The sequence below is a fragment of the Tachypleus tridentatus genome, chromosome 7, assembly GCF_004210375.1.
Source record: "Tachypleus tridentatus isolate NWPU-2018 chromosome 7, ASM421037v1, whole genome shotgun sequence".
NCBI lineage: Eukaryota > Metazoa > Arthropoda > Merostomata > Xiphosura > Limulidae > Tachypleus > Tachypleus tridentatus.
The window spans coordinates 129,814,605-129,834,340 of NC_134831.1; the positions used below are offsets into that span (position 1 = coordinate 129,814,605).

The 19,736-nt window shown below is 35.6% G+C and overlaps 1 protein-coding gene across 1 annotated transcript; it reads right to left on the bottom strand.

Moving 5' to 3' along the window:
- Positions 1-1,652: 1,652 nt before the first annotated feature.
- On the bottom strand, positions 1,653-9,020 carry LOC143256596 (protein spaetzle 5-like). Its single transcript, XM_076513997.1, has 4 exons — positions 8,862-9,020; positions 8,394-8,545; positions 4,324-4,536; positions 1,653-2,110 (listed from the first exon to the last, which is right to left on the bottom strand). Exons 1-4 carry the CDS (start codon positions 8,886-8,888, stop codon positions 1,900-1,902), a joined length of 603 nt encoding a protein of 200 aa, XP_076370112.1. The 5' UTR covers positions 8,889-9,020; the 3' UTR covers positions 1,653-1,899.
- Positions 9,021-19,736: the final 10,716 nt, after the last annotated feature.

The window sequence follows — 19,736 nt, forward strand, 5'->3', positions numbered from 1 at the left end:
AATATTTATATTATATGCGATAGGTTCATCATATCCTGTATATTACATATAATAGGTTCATTATATCTTGTATATTGTTGTAGTTCAACTGTAAATATTTATATTATATACGATAGATTCATCATATTCTGTATATTATATACAATAGCTTTATTATATCCTCCATATTATTGTGGTGACCAGAAAGTAAAGTTACAGTTTTATATAGTTCAGGTATTCTTCACTGGTATAGTAGTATGCCTGATTAATTATAACGTTAAAAATCGAGTTTCGATATTCTAATCTAGGTGGTTCCAACGAAGATAACTCACTGAACAGATTTGTGTTCAACTACAAACAGACATTTCAGTTGTGAGTTCCATGTCATTTATAAGACAAATTAATAAAAAACATTTTTATTTGACAATAACAACTTAATGTCTTTCTATAAAACATGTGCTTTGCAACTGGAAATCAAATTCGAGTGACCAAAGAACGATTCCGTTTCGCATTTATATACGACAAATAAGAGACGAAAGAGATGTCGTATAGTAAGGAAACGTAGAAATATAAAGTAATTTAACAATAATTTTAATATTATAAATTAAATCCATTTTGCCAGAAATGATTTCGACAATAATAAAGTCATACCTCGTTCCATATTTCCAACCGGAGATCAGCTATAAAATGTATTAAAATATTTATCTTGTGAAATTTTCACCTAAGAAAAAAAAAATTAGTTTGTTTATTTTGAATTTCGCGCAAAGCTACTCGAGGACTATCTGCTCTAGCCGTCCCTAATTTAGCAAAGTAAGACTCGAGAGAAGGCAGCTAGTCATTACAACCCACCGCCAACTCTTTTACCAACGAATAATGGGATTGACCGTCACATTATAACGACCCCACGGCTAAAAGGGCGAGCATGTTTGCTGCGACCGGGATTCGATCCCACGACCCTCGGATTACGAGTCGAACGCCTTAACGAGCTTGGCCATGTCGGGCCACCCCCTCACCCACCCACACCTACCCATTAGTAAAAGTTTAAATGTGAAGTTGAGAGAATTTATGGAAAGGATTTACTTTCGCATTTTAAGAATACGAAAAACTGTAAATAAAACATATGAAGCTGAAATGTAGGTTTGTTGTACTCATCTTGAATCTGGTATGTAACAATTTTCGCATTTCGCATTTTAAGAATACGAAAAACTGTAAATAAAACATATGAAGCTGAAATGTAGGTTTGTTGTACTCATCTTGAATCTGGTATGTAACAGTTCTTCAATTTATCGAGTCTGTCAACAACAACATAGTTGATGCTGAATTTTGAACCCTGATGTTGTTTTCTAGTGTTGATGTCGTGATTTTTACAATCATTTTGTTTTTTCTTGCAGCTAATTAAATTTCGAATATTTAAGTACAATGTTTCAAGTATATAAAGTTTAATAACGCGTTCGTGTTCAAATTATGTAAGTCCATTTTTCTTTTCAAATTTAGGCTTAGTTATTTCCATTTGTGAAGACTTCACTAGATACGAAAGAAGATATTCCATTGTAAAACAATATGTTTAAAGACCAAATAATTTACATTTTAGTTAATTTTAACAAATGAGAGGGTTCTTATTTTCCTTTTTTATCGATAACGAATTATTTTAACATCATAAAACATTATTTTAATTTTTATTCTATTATTTTATTATGCATTTAAAGCAAGCAATATCATAATACAAATATAGATATACGTATAACACCTCTAAAAAGAAAAACAGAAAAAAATATAACATTGATAAATATGATTTCTGTTATGGATATATAATGTTTCACGTAACAAAACCATCATCAGTATCAGACGGAAATAAAAGATATCAGGGAAATTATCTCTGCTAAATTAGTACCAGAGTGAAATTTCATTGCTTGGCATCAGTCACTGGCTGGCTTGTTTGGGTAAGTCTTGTTCGCTGTGTTGGATTTCCGAGATGTGGCACTCACAGCCATTTGGAAAAATGAAGGAATCGGTTGAAGGTTGTCCGTTTCTAATGGCAACCATTTTCTGCTTTATGGTTTTATTCACACACTCGATGGTGTATTCTAGAGGCAAACTCTGTTGTGATTTACAATATAATAGATTTCCTTCCCTAAGAGAAGATAAATTGTATTAATTATAACTAACGAAACTGTACACTTTCCTTATCGTTTTACTATAGTGGGAAAAAACTCTAGAGCTTTATCAGGGAAACATATGACACACTATATAGCATTTGTATTAGCCTTAAAAAGTTTGATATAAATTAAATAAACGTTCAGAGAAGTAGGTACGAAATGAATTGAATAATTTCATAATTATTATTTTTCAAAAATTCATAAATGTTTGAAACAAGCGGACATATAAATACTGCACGTGATACTTCTTGCAATCTGATAACTGAATAATCTACAAAATATTTCAAGCAATTATTCACAGAAAAATTTCTTGTTTATACGACGGATAATAGAGATACAAGTAACTGTTTGTTTGTTTTGGACATTCACGCAAAACTATAAGATGGCTAACTGAGCTCGCCGTTTCTAATTTCGAACTGATAGAATAGAGGGAAAGTGACTAGTCAACAGGACCCACCACATTTTTAATTGAATAGTGAGATTTAATTGTTACTTTGACAACCCATCTGCCTCACCCCAGTGGTACAGTGATATGTCTACAGACTTATACCACTAGAAACCTGTTTTCTATACCCGTGGTGGGCAAAGCACAGATAGCTCTTTGCGTAGTTTTGTGTTTTATGCCAATTAACAACAATGCATCCACGAATCCAAAGACAACTGTACTCGAGCCGTAAATCTAAAGGTAAAATACTTATATGAAAACCCACGTGTTTGTAAGAGTAGATGAAATAAACACAGGACTGGGAGAGTTATTTTACCTATTAACATAGCTGTGAAAGAACTAGAAAGCCCAAATCAGTCAGACGTTAAGTCTATGGTAAGATATAAATTAAGAAGGGTTGGTGTTTACAAAATCACTTTATATGTGAAAGTACTTCTTTAACACCGTAGTGCTAAATATGTAGGAATGGGCCGGGAAAGAAATAGCTAACACATAGTATATTGTCCATAATAGCTTAAATTCTCTGTTATAATAATCTAAAAAGACCTTTTAAGCACCTAGTTTAGGTTTTCGAGGTTTTTAAAAGCTATTAAGATCTTCAGTTTAACCAAACAAAGAATCGCTAAAGTAGAGAACTGAGGAAGAGAGAAACAGACAAATGTTCTGTTGATTGTTCTGATTCTGACGTCAGAATGGCTAGCATGCTGATGTTTCAAATTGTTGTAATGACGTACACACCAAAATGATAATGGTGATTACTACTATTTATTAGTTCTGATGACCTATTGAGGAAATATTTACGATACTATTTTGATGAACAATCTAGTAATTACTATATATATATATACAACAACACTTTACATAATCTCGAAACTTAGTTATACTACAAGAGTATTGATTCACGTTTCGTTTTACCTCAAACCTTGTGCTTTGTGGTGATGTTCATTATTTTTTTTATTCAATAGCTGAGGGTTGGTACTTATATAGGATTTCCTTTTTTTGCCATATAACGTTTCAATGGCGAGTTCGAACTCCCGGTGCACCAAACATGCTTGTCCTTTCAGCCGTAGGGGCGTTATAATGTGACGGTCAATCTCACTATTCGTTGGTAAAAAAGTAGCCCAAGAGTTGTCGGTGGGTGGTGATGACTAGCTGCCTTCTCTCTAGTCTTACACTGCTAAATTATGGTCGGCTAGCGCAGATAGCCCTCGTGTGGCTTCACGCGAATTTCAAAAACAAAAAACAAACAAATGTTTCAAACTTTATATAAAAGACAGGTACTGACAGCCCGCTTTCCTGATATAGTTACACCTTTTAGTACCGTTTTCTCTGCTGCGACATTGTGTGTGTTTCTTATAGCAAAGCCACATCGGGATCTCTGGTGAGTCCACCCAGGGGATTCGAACCCCTGATTTTAGCGTTGTAAATCCGTAGACTTACCGCTGTACCAGCGGGGGACGCTGCGATATTACCAGTTGTAGTACCTTTTTTTTTATGCTTAAATATTAGTTTTAAAATGGCTGAAAACGGGAAAAACATTTTTTGTTTCGTTATTTAGCGCAACGCTACATAAAGCGCGACCTGTACTTTACCCACAAGTTTCGATCTATGATAATAAACCTAAAGCTTAATAATATTGACCTACCTGTTCGGGGGGGGGGGTTAAGGTGGAACGTTTAGGTAAAGATTTTTTTGTCACATTAACAACAAATGTTTAAAAGTTAATAAAACTTTTCTTCTTACTTGCATTTCTTAACTTCTACCGGTTGACGATAGTTGATGGTGTTTACCAGGTACAGCCAATTGTGTTTCTCATCTTTGGCTGCTCTAGGGTAGACAATAAACTTTTCTTCACCACAAACTAGAGCATCCCTTTCATGTGGTGGGTTTGCTGCTTGCCCAGATTTGTGAAAGAATTCACGAAACTCCGTCCCAACAGCTCGTGCAATGAGGTCCCTGTTGATGATACGTATAGAAAATTTAAAAAAAAATCAATTATGTTTATTTCTGTCAAACACAAAATAAGTCTATAAATAAAGGTTCCAGAAAGTTGTGCCTTTTTTTGAAATATAGTTTTATATGTTATTTTAACAGAAAATGATTGTGTTTGTTTCATAAGAATTAAACACAAAGCTACACAATGAGCTGTCTGTGCTCTGCTCACCATGGATATTGAAACCTGGTTTCCAGCGGTATGAGTCCGCAGACATGCCACTGTGCCACTGGGGGCTCTTAAAACAAAGCAAAACAAAGAAACACGTGACATTTATCTCAATTTGGGACCTGAACCTTTTCTAGGTTATAAGAAAGAAATATTAAACCTAAAACTAGCAATAACATTTTGCGCAACAATAACGCTACACCAGTGAAGCTGAAGAGTGACTGGATGGTAAGAAAAAGAACGAATCGTACAGACCACAATATACGTAATAATAATAACACGTTCACGTGTAGAATTTGATGTGAGTCGCAACTCCTATAGCTAATGGAATATCACGATCATGACTCATAAAGCTGTCGTTTCATGTAGCTTTTTTACTGTCCTTAATTTCAAACTGATCCTCTAAACCAGTGGTTCCCAACCTTTTTTATGCCCGCACCCCTAAAAAATTTTAATATGTTCTCGCACCCCTCACAGTAATTATTTATTTAAGAATAAAGTTGAAGATGGCCAAAACAACTTTTTATAATTAGTTTTTAATGATATATAAACAAAAACGGAACATTTGGAAAAGAAAAAAATATTACAACAAACTAAAAGTTGCATAAACCCTACATGGCCTACAAAAAATAAATTTTCATCCATGCATGAAATGAAATTTCTTTGAAGTTGAAATGTTCAAATGTTCACAAGCCAATTTAAATGTAATGACTCTTTTGTTCCTGTTTATTTCTTACGAGTTTTTCAAAGCGTGGCACTTTGTTGTTGATAGCAATCCGCAAGTCTGCCTGTGCACCCAAACGATTTCTAGATTTTGTCTTGATTGACAAAAAGAACACTAAATCCAAACTCACATAAGTATGTTGTCGTGAATGGGATGAGCACAGTTAGTGCTTTATCACAAAGTCTTGGAAACATGTCCATTACCAAACATCAATATTGTTCCAAAGTTTTGCTTTCAAATTGCATTTCAAGAACTCGATTTGTGCGCAGTTCAATAAGATCTTCCTTCAGTTCTTCATCATCCGACATATTATCCAAATTGAAGGAGTATGGATTCATAATCCATTTTTCAGAAGTTTCCAGTTCTCCACCAAACTGACTTTGATGGTATTTCCAAAAGGTCCACAGTTTCTTCACACACACATGGACTCATCCTCATCTACCATTTCTTTATGTGATGGAAAATTTGGAAGATTCCCTCTTTTAACTCGTCGACACCAAAGATGTAACTTTTCGCAACATTTCCATATGTTTATATTTTTCCCTTGTAGAGATACACTCAGGTCATTCATTCGAGTAAAAATATTACTTAAATAGGCTAGCATTTAGTTGAATACTTGTGATCCTATTTCTCCGGGCAGATCAGAGTCACGTTCCTCAGAAAAAGTTTTGACTTCTTCTCGCAGTTCAAAGAAGCGCGTTAAAGCTCTCCCACGTTACAGCCAGCGGACTTCTGTGTGGAAAAGCAAAACTGAATGCTCACTTCCAAAATCTTCACAAAGCGACTTGAAGAGGCGATGATTCAGAGCGCGACCCATAATCCAGTTGATGGTCTTCATAGAAGTGTCAAGGACCTTTTCCAACTTTGGAGGCAATGTTTTTCATGCCAAAGCATGTCGATGAAGAATACAGTGAGTACCTTGCAAGTACGAAATCTCTTTTTTTCATCAGTGCAAAAACTCCTGATTTATTTCCTAGCATAGCAGGGGCGCCGTCGGTAGACACAGAACCAGTAATTTGGAAATCTAGATCATGTTTCGCAAAGAAGTCCTTCACACACTGTAAAACATCATTCACTTTTGTGGTTGTTTTCAAATCTTCACAGAACAGGAAATCTTCCATTATGGCACCATCATGGACCTCATATCTCACTTGTGCGACGAGTTGACTGCAATTTGCAACATCAGTTGTTTCGTCCAATTGGAGAGAGACTTTCAAGGGAATAGCCCTGATATCTGCGATAACTTGGTCCAAAATGTCCGAACTCAAATCACCAATTCAGTTTTGAATAACGTTATTTGATAACAGCACTAATTTAAGCTTGTTTGAGGCTTCTTTTCCCAGAACAATTGTTGCCATTTCTAATGTACACGGTTTTATCACCTCTTCTTCAATTGTACGGGGTTTCTTTGATTTGGTTACTTTATATGCCACGTGGTATAAAACCATCAGCAGTGGTATGCCAACAGATATAAATCCTAATTTTGGAAGGGTTGCTCGAGAATCAAAGCGGGCCCTTGAAGTGTTCCTGCAGCTTAGATGGCTTCAAATTTGCGTTTGAAAGGACAGCGTCACAAAGCATGCACTGGGGTTTTCGCAGATCCTCAGTTGTTCCGATGCAAGTGAAACCAAACTTCACACAATCATCATTCCATTTCCTTTTCTTTTACATAATGAAGTTTTTTTGCACGAACACAGAATCAACAATGCACTGACTACCATAGCATCACGCATGGGTTTATATACTCTGCAAAACTTTCTAGAACATTCTCGAATATACGTCATCGATTAATTCTGTATACTTCTTGAAGTTTCTCGAGTCACAATCACGTGAATACATAACATAGATAAATAATAAGCACTTTAAGACGGCGTTCACAAACGTAACCTAATTAGTTGTGCCGAGTATTTAAATCACGTTGTCGTTTCGTGTGTTGTTTGTTTACAGTTGTACATTAAGATTTCGGTCTGCGCCGGTGACGGTAGAAACGATAGTTTATCGTAACAAGGTAAAAAGCTACGTCTGTATCAAGAAAAATAAGAAATAAAAATCGAACGTAATTTTTGAATATATAGGACGGTACCCTTAGTATAAACAAAAAAACTGAAATGTTATCTTGTACCCTGGTTGGGAACTACTGCTCTAAACTTTAGAGTATAAAGAGAAGGCAACTAGTTATCCGATTCTTGGATTACTCTTATCTGATTGAACAGTGAGGCTTAACCGTCACCCACAGTGTGCACCAACGATCTAAAGGTCTGAAACACTTTTTTCTAACTCTCTTCTTCTTTTATTTGTTCTTACTGCTAAGGTACGCGGACCAGGAGTTCTCAAATTCACAGTTCCTGTATACTAAATAGAAAGCCACACCTGACCCAGCAGCTTTCTTTTTAATGCCCCTAAAAAAATCTAGTTACTGCAAGTAAAAGCGATAATAAAGATAAATAAATAAATAACATTAAGTTATGAATTGTCCTCGTAGTTTTGATTTGAAAACGATCTATATAGAATGTTTAATAATTACACTTTTCTTGATTAATTTAGTGTACACCGTATTTGGCATCTGTGTGAAAGAACCAACGATATAAATATTTGTGGACCCGGCATGGCCAAGTAGGTTTAGGCGTAATCCGAGGGTCGCGGGTTCGAATCCTGGTAGCACTAAACATACTCGCCCTTTCAGCCGTGGGGGTGTTATAATGTTACGGTCAATCCCACTATTCGTAGGTAAAAGAGTAGCCCAAGAGTTGGCGGTGGGTGGTAATGACTAGCTGCCTTCCCTCTAGTCTTACACTGCTAAATTAGTGACGGCTAGCACAGATAGTCCTAGAGTAGCTTTGTGCGAAAGTTACAAACACACACACACACACACACACACAAAACCACACATAAATACATGTTAGTGAGCTGAAGAAGATATGTACTCACTCGGGGTAATCCTTGACATTTTCACAAAACGTGGCATCCTCAGAGCAGTTGACCGGTACTGGAGGAGATAGACTGTGAGGCAGAGAGCTCTGGTTTTTTACAGGCCCACATTTAACGCCACTTATTATTGTGGCGGCAACAACGAAAAACATCTGTATCGGACGAAAGTAATATATGTTGTAATAAAAAGCCAGAATCACAATTTATTTGTGTAAACATAATATGACTAGAGAGAGAAAACCACTTGGTCTATTAACATTATATTTAGCAATTGACTTTTAGTAAACTTAGTAATGTATTTGAAATTATCGCACATTTCATGTGAAATCAGTAGACCTTTCGGTACACAGTAATCACACTCGAAAAGCCAAAATATTCGCCATGACTCTTGGTGACGATACACTCACTTGTAATAAATAAAAAGTGTATTCGTATTGTTTATTGGCTTATATGAAAATTTCAACTTACCAGAAAACGAAACTCATAAAGATCCATTTGCAGCTTAGTTTTGCACCTTTGTAGCGCGAGTGGAGAGAGACACTAATGCCTACTATTTATCATAGGTGATACGAATTGTTTTAAGAGTGACTCTACTTTTATTATTTTGAGAAACTGTACAAAGTGCCAAAAAACTTGTTAATCAACAAAGAACGACATGTTTAATTGAAACATATTGTTGCAACTGTATTACTAAACGAAATGAAAGACGTTTAAACCCATTTCTTTAATTATTTTTCGCAGTTCTTTTCCCCTAACTTGGCTATTATCCAAGAAGACTAGGGCTATAACCTCGGCCATCTCAGCGAAATTTACCTCAAGAGAAATTTTGTGAACTTGTAAATTTCGAAACTAATCTACTGGTTAGATTTATTTTTGAAAGTTGTTTTCAGTTTACAAAGTTTTCGGGTTTCATTTGTTTGTTTTTTGCAACGAGAAGTGTTTTTTTGCATACTTTGGTTCAACACTAGATGGCGCATAAGAAGAACCTAATTATCAATTTATAATTAATTGGTTTATGTACGTGTTATGATAAAAATAATTTAAGAATATTTTAAGTAAGCGTATTATAGATAAAATGTCCAGAAGATGTATATAAAATACAAACAGATACGCATAATTCGAGAAATATACATTTCTGTGTCAAGTTTGTTTTTTTCTTTTTTATCAGATGTCTGCGCGTGCACCACGGTCGATGATAAAACTGTTCCAGGGTTTAAGTAAAAACTTCTAAACTGGACTATAAAGAGAGTTATTTTGCTTTCTTAAACATAGTTAACATCAATCTCAACTATATAACTTTTCACTTATATTTCATTTTTTTCAGTTGATGAATCTTGCTGTTGAATAAAAGTATGTTATAATACACAGTTACCTAACTACTAGGAATATATACGGTTAAGCGTAATATTCAGTTCTATGCAACTGACTAAAATAAGAACGACGTCGATTTGCTAGCTTCAGATTTTACAGCTAATTACTAACCCACAAGCATTAAGTGTAATGGTTTAACACTTCATATAAACTTACAGCTGCCACTGATGTAATCTGGTTGTTGGATTTTGGGATTATCAGAGGCAGCGGAATGGCTAGGTGGTTAAGGCGCTCGACTCGAAATCTGAGGGTCGTGGGTTCGAATCCCCCTCACACCGAATATGTTCGCCTTTTCAGCAGTGATGGCATTATAATGTGTTGGTCAATTCCTCTATTCGTTAGGAAAAGAGTAGTCCAAGAGTTGGCGGTGGATGGTGACGACTAGCTGCCTTCCCTCTGGTCTTACTCTGCTAAATTAGGGATTGCTAGCGCAGATAGCCCTCGTGTAGCTTTGGGCGAAATTCAGAAACAAACAATACGACTGTGGCATTACACCTGCTACAAGAATGGTGCACCATACCTGGCTTTAACTACTGGCTTTCGTGTTCATGGATTCTCACCATTTACAATATGATGCACTAGTTGTTATGGTTGAGCTACGATTGGTTATTTTTGAATTTCGCGCATAGCTACACGGGGGCTATCTGCTCTAGTCGTCCCTAATTTAGCAGTGTAAGACTAGAGGGAAAGCAGCTAGTCATCACCACCCACCGCCAACTCTTAGGTGAGTCTTTTATCAACGAATAGAGAGATTGATCGTCGTCTTATAACGCCCCAACAGCGGAAAGGGCGAGAATGTTTGATGTGATGTGGATTCGAACTCGGGACTCTCAGATTGCGAGTTGAATTTTTTAACCACCTAGCCATGTCGGGCTTGTTGAACTATGACATACTGCAGGTTTTTCCAGTGCCATTAAGTACAAGGGATGTTCCCTGTCTTGGAAAATCCAAACTTTCAATCTGAACAAATCTTTATGGCCTGAATGTATAAATATTTTAATCGGTTGTTTGACATATATTGTTTGGACTTAAGCACAAAGATACCCAATGGGCTATCTGTGCTCTGCCCACCACAGGTATCAAATCCCTGTTTTTAGATGGGCGAGTCCGCAGACGTATCGCTGTGCCTTTGGAGGGGGACGATTTTGGTCGGAAAGGGCTCTTACTATCGGTGGGGTCCATATATTACATCATATTTTTATGTCTTTGGTCTGACATAATTTGGTAGTTTCGATACAGTAACCAAGAAACTAACGAATTAAAAAAATTGGTGCTTACATCTAGTTTAATAAAACATTTTCAAAAATAAACGGAAATTCCTAATGGTAATTTTTTGGGTTAAGCCTAATCAACAGAATGTGATTTTTTTATGCCAACCTTACCGATAGGGTTGTGCTAACGAGGTGGTTTAATTTTTCTTGTTAGCGGAAACCTGTTATGTAGAGTCAGTAAAGAAAGATCTGTGAAAAGAAAATTATCAGTATTTTCGGCGGATTACGCTTCGTCATCATTAAGCATTATAAACCACTATAATATAAAATTTATTACATCATACGTGAAATTCTTTAATAAGATTATATTGTTTAACGTTATTGTGTTATATTAGTTCAGAGATTTTCCTAAAGGTGTTTTTTTCAACTGCACAATTATATTTTAACTTCATCTTTCTCAATACATTACATTACGCCTTATTGTACCTCATTTATACAGGTCCAGTAACAAATGATAAGGCCCGGTCTGGCCGAGTGTGTTAAGGCGTTCGACTTGTAATCCGAGGGTCGCGGGTTCCAATCCCGGTCGCACAAACATGCTCGCCCTTTCAGCAGCAGTGGTGTTATAAATGTGACGGTCAATCCTACTATACGTTGGTAAAAGAGTAGCCCAAGAGTTGGCGGTGGGTGGGATGACTATGTTCTAGTCATACACTGCTAAATTAGGGACGGCTAGTGCAGATAGCCCCCGTGTAGAGTAGCTTTGCACGAAATTCAAAAAACAAACAAATGATAAAAAGTAGAATGCTTTGTAGATACATTTATTTATTAACTCTGAAATGGAATTTTATAATTTTGAGTATGTTTTTGTTTAATATTCATGCACTTGAAATTAATTTTGTAGGTGAATTTTCAACTTCACAATTAATTATATAATTGAACAATTTGTGACAACTGCAAACTTAGGAAAACACCTATGTTAGTTAAGTAGTACACATGTAAGAATGGGAAAGTTTTAACGTTGTCTTAAGCGTTATCTTAAATAAACTTTTCATTTGATATTATTTAAATCAATGTTATTGTATCACATAAATACGTGCGACATAAGTTTAAAAATCGTGAAATAGCAAGAAAAATGTTAGGCGTAGTGTTCAATATCTTTGGTAGATGGCGGCACCTAAGACACTTGTTTCAATAGTACTGGTTCAAGCTGTACAGTTTATTTTTTTCTTCACCATATCGTTTGTGGGGTAGTTGTTGAAGGAGGTATTAGCCTGTGAATTCCTTTATTTTTATAATACGTGCCAAGTGATTATGTTGGAGATAGAAAATATTTTGGAAGAAAAACATCCGATATTGACAAATAGTTTTCTTTAACATTCACTATCTTTGAGGATCATATTAAAAACAACAAAAAGAAAATTGTACGCATCCAATATATTTTTGTTTTGTTTTTAAATACAGTGTCTTTGTTATTTTATGTTAAGAAACATTAACAAAGCAGTTGACTGAATATAATCACACAAATGTTTAGTATTTTTTATCGATATCGAGAGGTTGAAAAATTAATACTGTTACTCGATATCTTGTAGTTAATCAATTTTTTCTTGCCACATAGGCCCGGCATGGCCAAGCGCGTTAAGGTGTGCGACTCGTAATCTGAGGGTCACGGGTTCGCATCCCCGTCGCGCCAAACATGCTCATCCCTTTCAGCCGTAGGGGCGTTATAATTAACAGTCAACAATCCCACTATATATATTCGTTGGTAAAAGAGTAGTCCAAGAGTTGGCGGTGGGTGGTCATGACTAGCTGCCTTCCCTCTAGTCTTACACTGCTAAATTAGGGACGGCTAGCACAGATAGCCCTCGAGTAGCTTTGTGCGAAATTCAAAAAACAAACAAAACTTACCACATAAAAATACGACCATTTCACGACCTATATGTAAAATAAGAAAAGAAAAATCTGAACTACACCTATCGAAGACACTGCTACTTACTTTCAGTAGAAGAAAATAAAGACGTCTTAAATATACATTTAACATTAATAGAACGTAATAGAGAATTTTCAGAATGACATTTAAATTCATTGTAGAGAAGAACATGAGGTTAACATCGCACATAAGGTCTAAAAGATGACAGAATCTACATTTGTTTCATAGGGAAAGATATACGATAAAAATGATCAGTTTTATAGAGAAAATGTTGTTGTTTTGAATTAAGCACAAGGCTGCACAATGGGCTATCTGTACTCTGCCCACCACAGGTATCGAAATCCGGTTAAGCACAATGGGTTATCTGTACTCTGCCCACCACAGGTATCAAAACCCGGTTAAGCACAATGGGTTATCTGTACTCTGCCCACCGCAGGTATCGAAACCCGGTTTTTAGCGTTGTAAGTCCACAGACATACAGCTGATCCACTGGGGGGCTTATAGGGAAAAATACACAGCAAGAAATTTACCTGTTTTATGGAGAAAGGTATACGGTGAAGTGTTTATCAGGTTAACAGAAAATGTAGAAAAAAAAGAACAAATGGATATTAAATTTGTAACAAAGAAGAGGAGTAATCCTAAAAACATAGTTATCGTCAGGCAATGTGAAGGTGATGTGCAATCAGAGATGACGAAATGTGGGGAGAAGTGTGAACATGTGACGCTTTCAAAAATAAAAAACAGTGATATTAAACGTATAATAAAGTCGGTGAAACATCACATATATTCTAAAAGTGTAGGAGGTATTGCAGCTGTCAACATTGTTCGTGGCTCGAGTTAAGTTGACACTTTTTTTTACAACCCAATAAAAATGCGAAGCCTCCCCGAAGAGAAAGCGAAGTACGTCTGCAGCTTCCCATATTTATAATGACGAAGACAATATATGTGTACTACACAGTCAGGAAGTTATATTAATTTACTCGAGATAGTTAAATAAAAGATAATTTATATTTATCAAGCTTTTTTATTCCGTGAATTTTAGCAGAGGGATCGTCTCAATATATTGCCACGCGTTATTTTCGAGACTCGTTGTAAATCGGTAATAATTTTCTCGTTTTTTTAGTTCCTTTTAAAAATAAATAGTAAAAGAAAAAAAGAAAAGTTAGGTAAAGAGTCCCTGTGACGTCCCATGTTCTAACATAGTTTCATTCTGCCAACGGAGATTCGTCCCTTGATGTGATGTTTACGTTGGGAGTTTGAACCAATACCATGCTGTTTTTGGAAAGTGTGAAAAGGCACGCAGATCCAGGAAAGCTGGGATGCTATAAATGGGTACAAGTAACGACGCCACTAATTTAACTGTAACGTTACTCTCCAACCCGCAGGAGTAATCAATGGCCCCGAGGAGGATGCTGGGAATGTTGTCAATCTTAGAAAACACTGTTCTCACTTCTCAAAGATAAATGCTCTTACATGCAGGTAGGACAAGCATGACACTGTTAGAAAGTATTTTAATTAGAAGGATATGCTGAAAATAACACTAATATGTAAGTTATTTGAGTCGTGATTAATGTAGGTGTTGTGTGTCCCAGAACTGGAAATAAGGAATTACGTTATTAATGACACACATTTATATCATTGACATTTATTATGAGGTTCGACTAAAAATACATCAGCAATTATACTAAAAATAAATTACCTACAGCTCCACGGCAAGTTTGAAGGCTATGACTTTAAAAACCAGGTTTCGATACTTGTGGTTGGCACAGCACAGATACACCATTGTGTTTAACAACAAACGACCACAGCAAATATAGGTCAAATATGTTAAAGTTTTGAAAATAGCTGTTGCTGTATTAGTGCAAAGCTACACAACACGCTGTATGTCTGCACTGTGAACTTCACGGGAAATCGAACCCCAGATTTTAGCTTCTTAAGTTCGTAAATATTGAAATTAAGCATATCTCAAACAATAAAAAAATCTGTGTATGTATCGGGTGTTAGTCTAAATTTATGAAACAAATGCTAGTATATGCAGCTTTTCTTTAACATACTACTAGACCAAAAGAAGTCACTCGTTATCTCTATAGTTTCATAGGTAGATCAAACCAGTTTTTATCCGATAACAGTCTCATTAGTGAAAATAAATTATTGATAAACATGTAAATCATGTTTAACTCTTGTAATATAAGTCTGAATAGATGGTAAAAATTAGCAACGGTAAGAGCTATAGAGAGAAGCAGCATATTAAGACAAATTAGTTTGTTTGGATTTAAGTACAAAAATACACAATGGGCTATCTGTGCTCTGCCTACCATGGGTATCGAAGCCCAGTTTCTAGTGGGGTAAGTCGGAAGACATGCTGCTGTGTCATTGGGTGGCTACTTCAGCTTAAAACGCTATTTTTTCAATAAGAAAACAACAGTTCTAGGTGTAGATACTGAAACAACTTTATTTTAAAGTTTCTGAAGATACTATTTTAGATTTTTTTTTTTCCCAGTATAATGTATGGATCAAGTTCATACGAATCAGGTACATTCACAGTGAAACAAAAGTGACATCTGCATTTTTTTAAATATTAATTTATAAAAGTATCACGTTATTTTTGATGTAAATACGTAAAGGTTTTCCCCTTTGATCAGCAACAACAGTGTCTTACTGATTAGTTTTTAATAACATTATATACACGATAAAATCTTAAACCATCTAACCAAAAGTACCAGGAAAGCACATCTCCAATTTTTTTAATGGGCCTGTTTTCATTTAATGCAATGTTGACCTGCTGTATGGAAGTTTGAATGTAATAGCTACTACAGATGATCAAATGAAGTCAAGATATCTAAAGGGAAGGAACTCATGGATATTCAAAGATGAATGGCATAAATGGCATTAGGATAGATGCAAACATTTCTGCCATCCTACCTACTTACTCTATAATTTTTCAAAAGATTATTTGGTGAAAAAAAAATTGACTATGGTAAGAGTGTTGATACATTTCTCGAATATGCTCAGCACTCGTATCCTCTGTAAATAATGTGCTGACGAAAGTGTGGCCATGGTAAGTGTTGATACGTTTCTCGAATCTACTCAGCACTCGTATCCTCTGTAAATAATGTGCTGACGAAAGTGTGACCATGGTAAGTGTTGATACGTTTCTCGAATCTACTCAGCACTCGTATCCTCTGTAAATAATGTGCTGACGAAAGTGTGACCATGGTAAGTGTTGATACGTTTCTCGAATCTACTCAGCACTCGTATCCTCTGTAAATAATGTGCTGACAAGTGTGACCATGGTAAATGTTGATACGTTTATCGAATCTACTCAGCACTCGTATCCTCTGTAAATAATGTGCTGACAAGTGTGACCATGGTAAATGTTGATACGTTTATCGAATCTACTCAGCACTCGTATCCTCTGTAAATAATGTGCTGACAAGTGTGACCATGGTAAATGTTGATACGTTTCTCGAATCTACTCAGCACTCGTATCCTCTGTAAATAATGTGCTGACAAGTGTGACCATGGTAAATGTTGATACGTTTATCGAATCTACTCATCACTCGTATCCTCTGTAAATAATGTGCTGACGAAAGTGTGACCATGGTAAGTGTTGATACGTTTCTCGAATCTACTCAGCACTCGTATCCTCTGTAAATAATGTGCTGACGAAAGTGTGACCATGGTAAGTGTTGATACATTTCAGACAACTTACTCACTTGCATGTTCTCTTGAGAAAGCATTAACAACAATGCTCAGCTTTCATCACGTTAACTCATGCAAACTTCGAAAAATGAGAAACAAACTTGCACATCGGCATGCTATCTGTTACATCAGCACTAGAAGTTCCAGGATCTAAGAGTTTATGGAAAGGTTGTTTTTCATCTGTCACTCAGGGAGGTATGGTGTCTTGAGTTTTGAAGAATGTTGAGAGACCATTTAATGGAGCAACGAGTCTGCTATTTGTCATGTTTTTCATACAAACAGGTCTTGGTTTTGATACAGATGGACTGTCCTAACCGAGATTCATCAGTGGTGAAATAGCATTATAATGTAGGTGTGTTTTACTGTTTTTTAGTCGGTCAATTGTTATTAATTGAAGATAGAATTGAGATTAAATACAGCTAACATTTGCTCAGGCCAGCACATTACCTTAAGTAAAGCATCATGAAATATTTTGGAACACCGCCAATGTAACAAATGACAAATTCTTACCACATTCAGAGTTGCTTTGTAACGTGAGTGGTAGTCTAAATCATCAGATGTGTATCAGTAAGAAGTGTTAAAAACAGTAACTCACAAGTGCTGAAACAATGGCTTTCACGTGGAAGTTAAAAGCAATTTTATTTTAAAAAATTAACATACCATACGACTTACATTTGTTTTTCATTCAAATAATGTTTTAATATAAACATCATAAGTGTTGCACTGGAAATTTAATTGCTGAATTAACATAAGCAGTAGCTCAAACCAAAAGCATCATGGCGGTACATGGCTATTTGTTAATGGGCTTGTCTTCATTGAGAAAAACAAAAAACATTAAAAATTAAATAAGACAAACAAGCAACAAAACATAGCTACTTATGACTCCTCAATAAGCTTGAAGGCTTATGATTATAAACACAGAATTTCAATACTCGTGGTAAGCACAATACAGTTAGCTCATTGCATTGATTTGCACTTAAAAAATACAACAAAGAAACAAAGGCATTGCTGGAATAATGACTTGTATAACCTGGACTGTTCATCATGTCCTTTGAAAGTTTATTTTGAACAGAAGTCACGAAGCTATTTATCAATACAATAGTTTTAAAATTCGAAAACGTATGTAGTTATGTGGTTGGGCTGTAAAACTGAGTCAAAACAATGCATCTCAGAATGGCTGGTATGGGTATTAAAACCTTAATTGATAAGCAGAGAAGAAACAACGTTTTGACCTTCCTAGGTCATTTTCTCATCATCAAGAATGAGTCACAAAAACTAAAATCTAAGAAACATCATTTAAAAAAAAATCACAACTAATTATAAAAGAACCTAGATAATTGTTTCAGTTTCACAAGGGCTATCTACACATAGCTATCCCTAATTATGAATTAAAAGACTGATGAGAAGACAGTCAGTCAATTGCACCTATCACCAGTTCTTTGACTTTTTTTGTATGATTGAACAGTGGGATTTGACAGTCACTCTTATAATTAATATACCCACAACTCCAAAGCATGATTTTGCTACAGATTCACAGTCAAGACTTGCTACCAAATGACCCACATCTGCCCCTAGTCGTAGATAAACTTGTGTTTAATATGCAAATAAACATACAGATATTTTAAAATGTGTAAGTAAATACAACTGAGGAGGCAGCTAGCTCTCGATTATGAGTAAAACTACCTTAACATTTAGTATCATACAGTTAGGAAAATACCGATTTCACCACAGTTGTGTTTGCCACCGAATCCATGGCAGTGTTGCAGAATCCAGAGTGGCTGGCTACATGATGGGTGGAGAGAGGTTGCACCTTTATTCCATGATAAATCGTCCACCTTTGTGTATGTTCCAGGTCATACTGATGTCGAGTATAATGTAAAGGCTGATCAACTTGCAGTAACAGCAGAACCAACAGACCAGAGGTCACTCTTTCCTCAAGATATAACACTCTTTTGTCAGCAATCAGCACACCAGAGAGCCTCTCATGCATTCAGAAGTAGATAGAATTCTCAGCCTCAGGACCCCTTTTGGCATCTCTCATGACAGCCACAATAAAGGCCCAGACAGATGTCACAGGAATCAGCCAATCACTAGCAACATTAGCAAAAGTACACTTGACCTCCTGTTGACTGGAAGGGTCAAGGCAGAAAGGATTTGTGACCTGCTGAACACACCCTCCAGGATGCCCAGTGGCCAACCCAAGTAGGAAAATAGTGTTGAAAATACATGCAGTTTGCTTAATAGAAAGTTTATACATTTAAAGAGCACCATTTTTTATTTACAAATATGTAAATGGAACTTTATATTTGTTACTTATAGCAATTAAGTAAGCTTATATTTATTTTATAAGTAGGAAAAATAATTCTATATTTAATGATGTCAAATTCCCTAATATTTCAACTTAGAATTGGACGCAAATCCCAAGATGTGATATAAACTTCTGCATCCTTCATCAGGTTCTCTGAAAAAAGCATGTGAATGTGAGATTGAACCTATTACAAACAAAATATCACAACTGGAAGCAACAAAAGTTGCAAAGAGAAAACAAAGCTGGCTAATCACAACTAAGTAATAGAAAACATTTTTCTTTATTATATTAATAAAAACAGTGGATGTATTATTTTTCTCCTAGTTGTCCTCAAAAAACGTTTACAAAATTCCTTCTATTACGGAGAAACAACAAACTTTTAAAGAGTTGGTAACAGACATTGAAGTACATTTCCAGGCTTAATGTATGTATTATATTACTTTTATAAGCTGAGAATAAATTTAGGACTTCTCCAGACTTAACTTGTATAATTTATTATCACTTTTCATAAGCTGGGAATAAATCTAGAACTTCTCCAGGCTTAACTTGTATAATTTATTATCACTTTTCATAAGCTGTTTATAAATCTAGAACTTCTCCAGGCTTGACTTGTATAATTTATTATCACTTTTCATAAGCTGGGAATAAATCTAGAACTTCTCCAGGCTTAACTTGTATAATTTATTATAACTTTTCATAAGCTGCTGGTGATATGGTATATCAGTACAGACTGCTGCTGGTGATAAGGTATATCAGTACAGATTGCTGCTGGTGATATGGTATATCGGTACAGATTGCTGCTGGTGATACAGTATACGAGT